General features: G+C 42.9%; 1 protein-coding gene across 5 annotated transcripts in view; it reads left to right on the top strand.

The window, feature by feature from the left end:
- RASGRP1 (RAS guanyl releasing protein 1) overlaps positions 1-14,968 on the top strand; it is a 77,951-nt gene that overhangs the window by 46,801 nt on the left and 16,182 nt on the right. For all 5 annotated transcript variants that reach the window (XM_005559138.5, XM_045395272.3, XM_005559139.5 and 2 more), the window contains 5 exons: positions 1,890-2,043; positions 5,689-5,862; positions 6,919-7,035; positions 11,122-11,397; positions 13,653-13,733. In XM_005559138.5, the coding sequence (XP_005559195.3) occupies positions 1,890-2,043; positions 5,689-5,862; positions 6,919-7,035; positions 11,122-11,397; positions 13,653-13,733 (802 nt within the window). The remainder of the gene's footprint in view (positions 1-1,889; positions 2,044-5,688; positions 5,863-6,918; positions 7,036-11,121; positions 11,398-13,652; positions 13,734-14,968) is intronic.

Below are 14,968 nucleotides of genomic sequence, written 5' to 3'. Positions count from 1 at the left end.
CAGTTGCTTGCTAGGCTTCTGACCCCCAGCGGTGACTGCTGCTCTCTTTCGCCACTCTGAGAAGCCCCTCACATAGGCAGGTTCAAATTGCCTCACCAAAGTGAAGGCTTGGCATTTAACAGAAAAGCAGAGAAGCTGCACAGTGATAAAGCACTAGGTGACTTATATCCAAGAGCAGAAAAAGTAAGTCCCAGTCAAAAAGAAATCAGGTAGCAAGATATTGACTAAAATTAATCCAGATCATGAGAAACTGAAAGTGCAAATGACTGAACTCACACTTAATGCAGGAGGCACCCCTGAACTTGTAAATAGGGACAGGACTGCTAAAAAAAAAAAAATGCATTCAGGAGAGGGCTTCTAACATGTATGGATGTCTATGAAAGACACTTCAGACTTCCAGAGCCAGATGGGATCCCAGGAATGTTTTAAATTATTCCTTGGAATTCTTATTTATAAGACTGACCCCCTTCTGGGAAAATGAGTGCCTTTCCTAATTAGGGGGAGGGGAATGTATGAACTGTGTGCCAGGGTTTTCACAGTGAGGCTGCTTTATTTTGAAATAGTACAAATCCCTGAGAAATAGACTTCTAGGACTGATAATATATTCTAGAGATCATTTCATCCAACATCCTGATTTTTCTGACTGGGAAATTGAAGCTCAGCAAGAATGTGACTCCTCCGGGGTCCAGCTAGTGAAGCTAGTGACAGAGCATCAGCTAGCCTCTGAGGCCCTGTCCGTGATGCACGATAGCCACGCAGAAATGATTTCAAGATTATATTTCAGAGCCCCAAATAAGTCCGTTTATCAGTTTGGATTCTCTGTACTTCTCTGCTGAAAATTACACAACTTGAAAGATAAGAGATTATTCAATAGTTTCTTCATTTTAAAGATGAAATTAGAGCCCAGGGCAATTCTCAACCCCAGGTCTCCCTGTCCCAATATTTCCTAGCTGACTTTTCTTGAGCAAAATTTTCCACAGTATATTCTGTAGGAATTATTTGTCTGTGGGATATTACTTGGCCAGATATAATTGAGGAATCATGAGTTATGAACTTTCCTTTTGCAGTACTTTTCAGCGTGTGTAATATGCTCACTGGTCAAAGAGGCTACAAAATTTATAGCACTTCCCAAGCTCACTAACTACAGAACCCTTTTATCAAGAGACAAGGTTCCCAGGAATCGCAGTTTGGAAAAGACAGGCAACCTGCTGTCTTTCAAAATGGGGCCACTTCCCTTTGCTTGTTTAGTGAAGGAAACTGAATAAGAAATGCATGGGTTGATTACAAGAAAATAATGGGGGCAGGGAGCACTCTAGGGTCAGCTAGGCTTCCTTGATCATTTCAGTAGCTGAGGACATTTGAGGAGAATGACACAACTCTGCCAAGAGTGACCACGTGTTTCTACACCTGATTCCCTCTATGACATCTTCTCGCTGTGGTTCTTTGAGCTCTTCCTGGCATGAAAACTGTCTCACTACCTTGGAATTTCCAAACAGATAGAGAGTCCCTGTCATTCACATGAGATTGAAGGAACACACAAGTGGAATGGAGGGAGCACACATACCACAGGATACACAACGGGGCCAGGACCAAAGGCAAGGAAACTGACCGATACCTGAGACTCTTTCCTTCCCACTGCCTTAAAGTAAACTCATTTATCCTGTACCCAGCTGCACATTTAAAAGGCTCACTGAAAACCAGCAAGACCTCTTGGTTGCTGCCATGGAAAAAAACTGATTTGGAGAAACTCTGTGAATGCACTGTTCTGGCCAAGGAAAGTTAGCGAATGGTGTTTTGTATATTCTTGTGAAAAATGTTAACGGATTTACTTGCAAAAAATGATTTATTCCTTTGCCCTGTCTTCTCCCTTTCACATTTACCCACAAAAGCAATGCCCGTGACTGGTCCAGGAAACTTACTCAAAGGATAAAATCAAATACCAGCAAGAAACGGAAAGTCTCCCTGCTCTTTGACCATCTGGAACCGGAAGAGCTATCCGAGCACCTCACCTACCTGGAGTTCAAGTCCTTCCGAAGGATATCAGTATGTACCCAAGGGGCGGGAGAAAAATCTTCCCTGGGGTATTTCTGAAAATAAAATGAGAATTCAACAGCCCATCCACTTCATAACCTTAGAGGCCCCCTCAGTAGTGGCGGGCTTTCCTGCCAGATATCATAGAGTCTGGAAAAATCAGTACCGTCTGAATTCCTTTGGTTGTGACTCCTGTGCTTCTCCCATCACCCTTCTTCCATGCCCCCACCCATACCATCCCACCACTCACTCAAGTTACCATACTGTGGGCACACATCACACATACACACACACACACTCACTCTCTCTCTCTCTCTCTCTCTCTCTCTCTCTCTCTCTCTCTCCCCCTCTCCCCTTCTCCCCCCCCTCCCCCTCTCTCCCTCTATCCCTCTCTCCCTCTCTTCCCCCTCCCCTCCTCTCATACCCCTGATAATCATTAGGCTTCAATAACTCTTTTTTTAATCTTCCTCAAAAAAAGTGGGGGGGAGCGCAGGGGGTGGGGAAAGGATATGTCCTCTCAGAGTTTGAATTCATTCTGGGGTAAGCTTTGAATGGCTCTGAGAAATCCCAAAATAGATTCTACTGGCCTAGCCCAGAACATACCTAAATCCTTGAAGTGGTGCTGGCCCAGAAGTCACTGTGATTCTAGAAGCTAAGCTGTGCTGACCCCCTAACCTTTCGATTGGGGTAACTAAGCAGAGTCAAAGGAAGAGAGGTTTCAGTTGATCATCAGGAACAGGAAGAGCACACAGGTGCGTCCTGTCCTCACTGCAATCCTTGAAACTCCATATGTGATCCCAAAGAACGTTAGTTCCGTATAAGAGAACTTGTCAATGTGTCAGATGCCAACAGACCCTCACTGGCCAATATGCTTTCCTGAGAAATGAAACCCTTATTCCACTTAGCCCCTAACCCTACCAACAGGTACAGTCTTCACCTTCGTGCTAAAAATAGAGACCACCTAGTTGCTGGGTCCATTTATTAAAATGACTGGCATTCTGGTGAGGGAATGGAGGCCCAGAGGGCTGACCTGAACAAGGTCGACACAGCTGATTACAGTCAGAGCTGAGGCTAGGACCACATGCCTCTCTCGGTCGGTCACCACCAATTTATTGAGCTCAGCTGTGTCTGGAAGGAGACCTGCAGACCAGGTTACAAAGGAGAGTTTACATTTTCATTCATAATGTTGACATCCCTTCTGTTTTCACACAGCTGTTTGGCCAGTCAGTCAGGAAGCTCCCAGCTTCCATTTGGAAATAACTTCTCCAAGCATTAACTCTCCATTCTCTGCAGCCCTCAGTACCCCAGACCCAAATTGAAAGGCTCTGCCTGGGGAGTTCCCATTTGGCAGTGCCTCCCCTGTCAGGGGGAAGGACAGCAGTCAAAGCTGAGAGCAACTGAAAAAAGCCATTTATCACACAGGAAATCTGAGCTCTGCAGGGGTCAGACTGGCAGGCTGCTTGGTCAGGCCTGCAGGATGGCTGCTTGATGCCAGTGCTCACATCAGTGGAGGCAGAAGTGAAAAATCAGTGCAGAACAAGGAATCCCAGCCCGTGTCCCCAGGGGTTCAGCAGTGTTCTATTTGCAAGTAAAAACATCAGTTTCAACCTTCATTTCTTTTGACTGGCAAGGTCCCTTCTTCATAGAAGACTATTTCAGGGATTTTTTGTTTTTCCTGTACAGTGCTGAACAGTTTTACCAAACACAAGTTTTCTCTCCAACATGAGGTTGGAGGGCAATTTATCTCTGCTGCGAATTGAAAGGCATTTGATATCTTCTGTTTATTATAAAACTTTAGGGGTAGTGAGGATGTTACTGGGATAATTCTTTTGTTCTCATTCATAGGTGGGAACTGAACAATGAGATCACTTGGACTTGGACTCGGGAAGGGGAACATCACACACCGGGGCCTATCATGGGGAGGGGGGAGGGGGGAGGGGGGAGGGATTGCATTGGGAGTTATACCTGATGTAAATGACGAGTTGATGGGTGCTGACGAGTTGATGGGTGCAGCAGAGCAACATGGCACAAGTATACATATGTAACAAACCTGCACGTTATGCACATGTACCCTAGAACTTAAAGTATAATAATAATAAATAAAAATAAAAAATAAAAATAAAAACTAATTTCCCATTGGTAAAAACAAAAAAAAAAACAAGTGGATTTAATGTTACATTTATAGTGGGAGGGATATATTAAATGTATCCACTGGACTATATTAATTGAATGAATATTTTCAAAATATATGTATTCAATAAGTTGTAGCTACTTTCTTTTAGAACCAGTAAGATGTTTGCTTTATATATCTCTCTTAAGGAGCGATTTTGGTCCTACTCATAGGCTTTCCACCCATCAGCAGCTATAGCACAGTAAAATGGGGCTCAGTTCATTTGCAACTATTTTATTTGGGTTGTGACTTCTTCTCATCTATATATTTACTACTTAGGCAGAACTAAGGTGTACTGTAGTAACAAGCCCCCACCCACCCACCTCCTGCACAATCTCAATGGCTTAACTAAGCAAAAGTTTATTTTTCACTCACACTGCATGTCTAACATGGGTCAGCAGAGGCTGATCAGAGTTCCCCAGGAACCCAGATGACGGAGGCTTCATCTTGCCAGGAATTTCCAAGATCTCTGCAGCAGTGGGAAGGCAACAAGGCAGACCATTCACTGGCTCTTACATCTTTCCCTCCAAAGTTACATCGCTTCCACTCAACGTTCTGCTGGCTGAACTATGTCATATGGTCACACCTTCTTTCAAAGGGAAGAGTTGGAAGTAATTGGGGAAAAGCACCAAAGACTTCCATAGGAATGTTGAAGAAGAACAAAACAGACTGTGCCTCCCTCTTGGTTATAAAATTTGAGCAGAGGGATTCTTTGTGATAGGGACACAACAGCTACAAACATCACTTAGACTAGATCTTCAGGGACATTTCCAGTTTTACACATGCTGTTTCATTGCCAACTATAGTCAATGCTATTGTCAAGTTGGGAAACCATGGTCAGCGAACATATAGCTAACCACGTTTTAGGTACTCCATTTGCCTCTGCTCAAGTTGGTGAGAAGGAAATACAAACAGGCTTGTATTAGCATGAGATTCATAACTACTCCACTAGCGCAACCTTACATATATGTAGCACTTTAAAAAGTTAAAGCTTTCACACATTATCTTCTTTGATCTTCGTAACAATTCTATGTCCTAGATAGGGCAGATTTTATGATCACATTTTTAAGGTAAGAAAACAGCTGGGGAAAGAGAGATTTGTTTTTGTCAGGGGAATTACCTTTTATTCCCTTCACCTTTGCAGCAATACTGATCTTTATTCTGTACTGTATTCTTTAGAATTTAGAACAGTCGGTAATAATATCTAATGAAATACAGTATTTGGATTAACTAATGTGTCTACACATCCACTTATTCCTAATAACTTTCGATGCAGAGATCACACTGTGGGTAGAATAAGAAAGATTTTCCTCCCACCATGCTTGTTGGCAGGTGGCCAAGATGCTGTAGAAAAGGGCCAGGAGCTCCTCTGTTCCATGGCAGTTCCCAGCCATCAACTGAGCAGACCTGACTTGTCCCTTAAATCTTCTGGAATACCAGAGTACAGTACTGATAGTTTTTTTTTTTTCTTTTTTCTTTTCCTGCAGTTCTCTGATTATCAGAATTACCTTGTAAATAGCTGTGTGAAGGAAAACCCCACCATGGAGAGATCTATTGCTCTGTGCAACGGCATCTCCCAGTGGGTACAGCTGATGGTTCTCAGCCGCCCCACCCCGCAGCTCCGAGCGGAAGTCTTCATCAAGTTCATCCAGGTGGCTCAGGTGAATCACTGGTTTGAGACTTTTGGCTTGGGCTATGAGGTACACCTTCTATCCCCTTTTCCTCCAGCTTAGCCTATTAGAGCTGTTTTTTTCCCTCCTGAACCATGGTGGGGGGTGGGGAGGTTTGTGTGTCTTCAACCCCATCTAGATCTGGTGATTTGTCTATTCTTCCATACAAGGACAGTGTGGAGGGGAAGGGGCCATACAGGCCATATCAGGGGTCAGGATCCAGTTTGGGATCTGTTTAGATCTTTAACATTTTTCAAAAGATGTTTACCAGCCTACGTTATTTTCCCGAGTCTGGCCCACATGGCAAAGGAAAGGGCAGTTCCAAGATTTACTGGAGCTGGACCAGCCTGAATTCTTAGGTCTTTGAGCCCATGCCGTGCTGAATGGCTGCATTTAATGTTTGAGGGGCATTTTATAAGAGGAAAACAGGTACTATGAACCCATATTTGAAGTTCCCCAGAGATTCTAGCTTCTCTGTCCCAGTTACTGTCCTACATAGGCACTGGCATTGCATGGGAAAATAAGACAAAGTCCTTACCCTCAAAAATAAAAGTCTGGTAAATTTGGAATAAATAAAAGATTATACTTAATAATATCTTTCTCCAACTCTGGATGGTCTAGATCAGTGTTTCTCAAAGTCAACAGCCCTGACCTTGGATCACCTGCTCTGATATTAACTAAAGGCATATTAAAAGTACAGATCTCCAAGCCTAACCCCAGATCCAGGTAATCAGAATGTCTGGGTTTGGTCCAGAAACCATTGTGTTAAACCAATACTTTAGGTGATTCTAAGAAAGCACTGACCTAGAAGGTGGTCCACAGATCAGCTACAACAAAAGGAGAGAGATGTAACACCTCCCAGATTTGGAATCCACCAGTCCGAATTAAGAAGAAGGGGAGACATGGACAGGGAATTGCAATGCCTCATAACTAGTCTTCAGCCAGTGTAAGGGAGACTCATGGCACAGAGATAAGAGGCAGCCTCTAAGCTCCCCATGTAACTGACATGTACAGTGACTCTGCTGTCATCTGTCTTCTGTGTCACAGAAGCTCCACCAACTACAGAACTTCAATACGCTGATGGCTGTGATAGGTGGGCTGTGTCACAGCTCAATCTCGAGGCTCAAGGAGACAAGTTCGCATGTCCCACATGAAATCAATAAGGTCAGTGCTACTGTCTTCTCTGGGACCCTTAGCAGCATTCTCAGGACGTGTGCCAACATTTTCTCCTTGTGGGGAGAGCCCAGAGAGCATTTCCAAACCACACCATCCCTTGTCAACCAGGCTAAGCAGCAGGGAGTCAAACCTTAAGGAAATCCATAGGATGGAGAAGTCACATTTTTTAGAGTAACTGTGATTTTGTCTGGCCTCAGACAGTGTCACTGCAAATGTTCCTGCTGGACCAGTTGAAACAATGCGTGCCTCTTCCCATGGGCATAGGCCACTGAATATTCAGTTACCATCTTTGACAGATTCCCTCACTGCAGCTCTTTGCTCTAAAATGTGTTCTCAAAGAGAATTGTGGTTCGGTTGACTATAGGTCAGTTCGCACATTGAGTGTAGTTATGTAGTGATATGTTAAAAACCTAGCTATCCAGAACCCTTAGAGAATGACATTCTGGATAGTTGAATTTTAGCAGATAATTGGATATGAGTTCTTCAGATACCATTTTGTAATATATAATGTTTTATTAATGAATATTTTTCTTAAATGTCCTGTGCATTTTCCTACATTATTAGATTTTACAGAATATACTTTAATCTTTTATGACATAAGGCTGTTTTGCTTGTTTCTCTTTTTTACAGAAACAGGGTCTTGCTCTGTCACCCAGGCTGGAGCGCAGGCTGGCATGATCATAGCTCACTGCAATCTCAAACTCCTAGGCTCAAGCGATCCTCCCACCTCAGCCTACCAAGTAGCTAGGACTATAGGTGTGCACCATTATGCCCAGCTATTTTTTTTAATTTTTGTAGAGATAAGGTCTCCCTATGTTGCCTAGGCTCGTCTCCAACTCTTGGCCTCAAGCGATCCTCCCATCTCAGCCTCCTAAAGTATTGGGATTACAGGCATGAGCCACTGAGCCCAGCTGGAGCTGCTGTTATAAATATAAACCACTGTGATATACTGAGGATATAAATGTATGGCATGGGTTAGAGAACGTCTGCTCTTTGAGCACTTTCATCTCATGTAAAAGGACCTTACTATCTATACTCAAGCCCCGATCTTTCCAAACTGGCATGAAGAGGAACTCTCTTTTTAGGGAGAGATACCTGAGCTCATTGCCCTAGCTGTTTTTCCCAGGTGTTCAGCTCCCTTTTGGGGAGTCTTTCATCTGTTCTCACAGTGCTGGGCCTCTGGGGAGGCCCCCCACTCCCCAGTGGTCTGATCAGAAGGGCATCGTCTTTAGTCACCTCTTCATTCCTTAACAGTTCTGCTGAAACCAGGCGCAGCAGTTGAAAAGATTGCCCGTGCCTCAGAGGTGACAGAGAGAAACAGTCACAGAGATTGCAGCACTATTCACAATAGCAAAGACTTGGAATCAACCCAAATGTCCATCAGTGACAGATTGGATTAAGAAAATGTGGCACATATACACCATGGAATACTATGCAGCCATCAAAAAGGATGAGTTTGTGTCCTTTGTAGGGACATGGATGCAGCTGGAAACCATCATTCTTAGCAAACTATCGCAAGAACAGAAAACCAAACACCGCATGTTCTCACTCATAGGTGGGAACTGAACAATGAGATCACTTGGACTCAGGAAGGGGAACATCACACACCGGGGCCTATCATGGGGAGGGGGGAGGGGGGAGGGATTGCATTGGGAGTTATACCTGATGTAAATGACGAGTTGATGGGTGCAGCACACCAACATGGCACAAGTATACATATGTAACAAACCTGCACGTTATGCACATGTACCCTACAACTTAAAGTATAATAATAATAAATTAAAAAAAAAAAAAGAAGCCTTCAAGTCAGTTTAGCTTACAAGAGAGAGCTTGCTGCTCTTCTGCTTGGCGTCCCCCACAGCAGTGCTTCCTGTAGTAGCTACTTGACCCTCAGGGTGGTCTGCATAGTGAATTAGTAAGTCCAGGGTTGAAGCAAGAGTCCCCAAGTTGTTGATTTCACCTTCGGAGGGGAATAAAAGTATCTCTATCATTTTTGCTGTTACACTCTTGTCGTGGGAGCCCCTTCCATGCCTGGGGCTCCCCTGCACCGTTGGTGGAGGTTTATGAGGAGGAAGCTCTCTTGCTATCTCCCAGTGATTTGAAGGGGTCTGACTCCAAGAACTCCAAGCTCTTCATTGTGGAGAAATGGTATTTTGTAGGCCACAATTTTATTAAGTTTGGGCACTGTGTCTAAAAGGGTTACAGTAGTCCCACCTTATCTGAGGTTTTGTCTTCTGTAGTTTCAGTTACCTGAGGTCAACTGCAGTCCAAAAAAAATTTAATGGAAAATCCCAGAAATAAACAATTCATAAGTTTTATTTTATTGATTGATTGACTGATTGAGACAGTCTCATTCTGTTGCCCAGGCTGCAGTGCAGTGGCGCAGTCTCGGCTCACTGCAATCTCCACCTCCCAGGTTCAAGCAATCCTCCTGCCTCGGCCTCCCAAGTAGCGAGGACTACAGGTGTGCACCACCACGCCCTGCTAATTTTGTGTTTTTAGTAGAGACGGAGTTTCACCATGTTAGCCAGGCTGGTCTTGAACTTCGGACCTCAGGTGATCCGTCTACCTCGGTCCCCCAAAGTGCTGGGATTACAGGCATGAACCACCACGCCTGGCCAATTCATAAGTTTAAAAATGCATGCTGTGCTGAGTAGCATGATGAAATCTTAAGCCATCCCACTCCATCCTTTCTGTGACTCCTTCGTATCAGTCACTAAGTAGCCATCTCGGTCATCAGATTGACTGTCATGGTATTGCAGTGCTTGTGTTCAAGTAACTCTCACTTTATTTACTAATGGCCCCACAGTAATGATGTTGTAATGTAATGATGCAAGAGTAATGATGTTGGCAATTTGGATATACCAGAGAGCAGCCCTAAAGTGTTTCCTGTAAGTTCTTTACTTAATAAGGAAAGAAAAAAATCATATGCTGAGGTTGCTAAGATCTAAGAAAGAAGGAATTTCATCTATGAAATTGTGAAAAAGGAAAGAAGTTCATTCTAGTTTCTCTTTTGTACTTCAAACTGCAAAAGTTATGGCCACAGTGCATGATGGGAATGGCATTACATTCGTGGGTGGAAAACATGAACAGAAATGTGTTCCACTTGACAGCAATCGGGTTTGTTACTATGCACTGTTTCAGGCATCAATTAGGCATCTTGGACTGTATCCCCCTAAGAATAAGAGAGGACTCCTTATGTTGTATGATAACATGATTGGCAGACAGTCACTTCACGTCTTTGCTGCTGAGAAAGCTGGTTATCACTCGTGGGGGATGGATTCTGTGAACTGCTTGCTGACTTGAATGACATGTGATTGAAAAGAAAACCAGATCTGGCTGCTCCCTTTCTGTGCTGGTGAGCAGCCGTTCCCACTTCCAGGGTTGAAGCAGGGTGTAACCTCTAGTGTCCTCTCTCCTGTCCTTTGCTCGGAATTGATCTGGTCTATTCAGGTTTTTAGTTCAAGGTTTTAGTCTGTGAATGGAATGTCACTTGCTTTCTAGTCATAGGCCCATTCTGAGAATCCTGAAAGGCCCACCGAGCACCTCATAGAGGATAACACACAATAGACTACTGAAGCTCCACTCTTAAAACACATGCTCTTCCCCGTGCCAGCAACATTTCCTGACATCACATTTCAACTGTTAATCAATGCAGTGTCTCTGGAAGCATTAAGAAGACACCAAGGAAAGTAATCACATGGCTTGGGGACAGGAGTTAGAGGGATAGTGTTCACTATATATTCTTGCACCTTTTAAATTTTTGTATCAGGTCCTTATTTTTGAAAAGAAAGACATTTTAAAATAAAAATGATAAAACCCCCATTTATAATGTTTAAGTAATATAATAGATTCAATCATATCTTGTGTTTGTAAATATATTCTGTGATATTTGACATAGCTGAGGTTTTAATTGGGGAGTCATAATCTGTACCGTTTACATGAATAACCCCCTGCTCAACAAATTCTGGATGGGATGAGATCACGGCAGGCGATGCAAATATGCAAGGTGGTCATTACGGACAATACACACTACCTAGCGGGTACCTGTGATTGGTCTGTTCTGCTTTGTAGGTTCTCGGTGAGATGACTGAGCTGCTGTCCTCCTCCAGAAACTATGACAATTATCGGCGAGCCTATGGAGAGTGCACCGACTTCAAGATCCCCATTCTGGGTGTGCATCTCAAGGACCTCATCTCCCTGTACGAAGCCATGCCTGACTACCTGGAGGACGGGAAAGTGAACGTCCACAAGCTACTGGCCCTGTACAATCATATCAGTGAATTGGTCCAGCTGCAAGAGGTGGCCCCACCCTTGGAGGCCAACAAGGACTTGGTACACTTGCTGACGGTGAGGTTCACACAGGAGAACAATTACTAAGCACTTTCTCCGTGCCAGGTGCCATTCTGTACACCTTACCAAATATTAGCTATTAATCCTCACTCTATGAAGCAGGTACTATTATTCTCTCCAACATATAGATAGGGATACTAAGGCACAAAGATCCACCTTGCCAGAAGACCACACATTATTAAGTAGCAGAGGCTTGATTCAGACCCAGGTGCTGGGACTCTAGAGGCTGTGCCCTTCAGACTTCTAGGACTGTTTCACTACCCCTACAAAAGCAGTCCTAAGCTCTCTGGGAGGAGCTGATGGCAAATTGGGATACAAGTCTTCGTAAAAGATGAAGAGAATGAATGTGCTCTCATAAAAAGGGCAGGCAGTAAGTGAAAAAACAAAAAACACCCAGAGTTATTCTTTGGTTCCTGGCTTAGATCTTTGCTCTTGGAGATATTCAAGCGAAGGGTAAATGAACACTTGTCAGTGGTGTGGGAGACCAGGATTTGCATCTTGAGTATGGGGTGAGATCAGATGAACTCCCTTCCAGACCTGCAGTTCTGTAGGTCACCAGCTGTGTGACTGTGGACATATAACCCTCCAAGATTCCTCTCAGAGGGATTAGTCTCTGGGATGACTTCTAACTTCTCTTCCAGTTCTAGTTATACAGTTTTTAACCTGCTGTTTTGGGGAGTAGAATAATGATCATAACCTCTTTCTGCCTCACAGCAGCATTGTGATAGAACCCTGGGCTTCACATCAGCTGGTGTGTGATCCTAGTCCTTTCACTTATTAGCCAGGTGACCTTGGCAAGTCTGTGCCTCAGACATCATTTGTAAAAACATGCACTGAACCTTAACATTCTTTGGATTATAAATCTTGTGATGAAAGCTGTGACCCTTCTTCCCAGAAAAATGTACATAAGCCATATATATATTTATAAATATATATAAAAATATAAATATATAATGTATAAATAATATATAATATAAATATATATTTATATAATATATATATGAATTTATATATTTATATATTATTTATACATTATATATTTATATATATATATATATTTTTTTTTTTTTTTTTTTTGAGACCGAGTCTCGCTCTGTTGCCCAGGCTGGAGTGCAGTGACGCCGTCTCAGCTCACTGCAAGCTCTGCCTCCCAGGTTCCTGCCATTCTCCTGCCTCAGCCTCCCGAGTAGCTGAGACTACAGGCGCCTGCCACCACGCCCGGCTAATTTTTTGTATTTTTAGTAGATATGGGGTTTCACCGTGTTGGCCAGGATGGTCTCGATCTCTTGACCTCATGATCCATCCACCTCGGCCTCCCAAAGTGCTGGAATTATAGGCGTGAGTCACTTTGCCCGGCCCATAAGCCATATATTTTTAAATATGCATGTAATTTCAAGTTCTGAACTCCTTGAAGCCTATCCATAGACTCAAGGTTAAGAATAAGATTATTCCTAAGGACTTCTCTCCTAAAATTTTATAGTTCTAAGATATATGAAACTCATTAACTCTTTTTTTTTTTTTTTTTTTGGAGACAAGGTCTGGCTCTATCAACTAGACTGGAGTGCAGTGGTGCAATCTCAGCTCACTGCAACCTCTGCCTTCTAGGTCCAAGCCATCCTCCCACCTCAGCCTCCTGAGTAGCTGGGACCACAGGCACACGCCACCACGTCCGGCTAACTTTTGTATTTTTTGTAGAGACAGGGTTTTGCCATGTTGCCGAGGCTGGTCTCAAACTCCTGAGCTCCAGCAGTCCACCTGCCTTGGCCTCCCAAAATGCTGGGAATACAAGCATGAGCCACCATGCACCCAGACTCATTAACTCTTAATAGCAATGAATATGTCTTACCATTTAAACTGAATTTTATTGTTGGACTCAAATTTAATAGTCTCAGACCATACACACCATCCTTTTAGATCATCTTTCTGCTTTGAGAGAGAACAAGTGATGTATTGGTCATCTGTCCAGACAAGGCCTTTGGCCTAAGCTCTATATAGAGGCTTAGATTTAAATCATAGTTAAAAAGAGAGCATCCTGAGATATGTCTAAAATTTAAAAACATTTTAATGAGAAAGAAGTAATGCTTGCCCTATTGCAGTAGTAGGTGTTATACCTGTTTTGTGAATTTTAAAAACAAACTGTTTAGAGCCTAAAAGAGTAAACTACTGGCAAGGATAATCCAAGAAAGAACCATCAGCCGTGGGAGAGGCAAACAGCATCTTAGCAATGAACCCTGTTCTGCTTTGATCCACAGCTATCCCTGGATCTCTACTACACTGAGGATGAAATCTATGAGCTTTCCTATGCCCGGGAACCAAGGAACCACAGAGCTCCAGTGAGTTTTTCATGTTAAGACTCCACATGTAACAGGTGCTTTACAAGCTTCTCCTCGAATTCATTCATCCTCAGGAACAGACTTTCGGTTCAGTTTAATAAGTATACCGTTTTTCTTAAGTGCTCAACTTTATGCTAGGAACAGAGAAAACTTTTCAACATATGTCTGAGGAATAGTTCCTGTCCATTAAAAAGCTGTGATGTAGTTGAAGAGATAAGCCTAATGTGTGACCAGTGAATAACTAGTGAACAGTAAATAACTATATCATCAGAACGCCAGGTGTGGTGGAATCAGTCAGTGGTTTACAAAGTAGAGAAGGAAGATACTATTGTGCACCAGAGTGACATCCCCCTCCCATTAAGAAGCATCCCCACATAAATTTCTTTTCTGACTCATTGATGATAATGAGAGTAATATGCATACTAATCAGAAGCTAAATTTCTGAAGATTTCCAGGTTGGTAGATAGAAAAGCCCCATTTTCCTGTAATGTTCTGGGTGAAAAGAACAGTCTGCTGAGTCTTTTGACAGGAGTCCTATGCTGAGAAGTCCTCAAAATAGTACACAGTCCTGGCACTGCCCACAGTAGGAACTTCACAGGTTATCTGCCCTGCCCTCCCACAGGCAAGTAAAATCATTTCAGTCTCCTGGGAAATTTCCAAACCCTAAAACAAGTGGTACTCAAGGGAAGAGAGTTACCCACACTTAAGAAATCCAGCTCATGTATTGGGGTGGCTAAATTGCACTCCTCCACATAGAAGGATCAAGTTCTAGCATTCTATTGTAATGAAAGATTTGACTGAAAATATTTGGTAGATTCCATTTTCAGGTTAGAGGCATTTCAATGGAAAGGGTACATTCTGTTTTTTCAAAGAGATTTTAATTTGGGCCAAGTTTCAAATACAGTCATGCACCACATGATGACATTTTGGTCAGTGATAGACCTCATATATGACAGTGGTCCCTTAAGATTATAATGGAGCAGAAAAATTACTATTGCCTAGTGACAGAACCATTGTGACATTGTAGCACAACACATTACTCACTGTGTCTGTGATTATACTGGTGTAAACAAACCTACTGAGCTGTAAAAAGTCTAGGTCATACACTTATGTACAGTACCTAATACTTGATAATAAATATCACTGGTTTATGCACTTACTATACAATACTTTTTATCATTATTTTAGAGTGCATTCCTTCTACTTAGAAAAGTTAACTGTAAAACAGCCTCAGG

This window comes from Macaca fascicularis, chromosome 7 (assembly GCF_037993035.2).
Source record: "Macaca fascicularis isolate 582-1 chromosome 7, T2T-MFA8v1.1".
Classification (NCBI taxonomy): domain Eukaryota; kingdom Metazoa; phylum Chordata; class Mammalia; order Primates; family Cercopithecidae; genus Macaca; species Macaca fascicularis.
The sequence above is the reverse complement of the archived record's forward strand: the minus strand, read 5'-3'. Positions and strand labels throughout refer to the sequence as shown.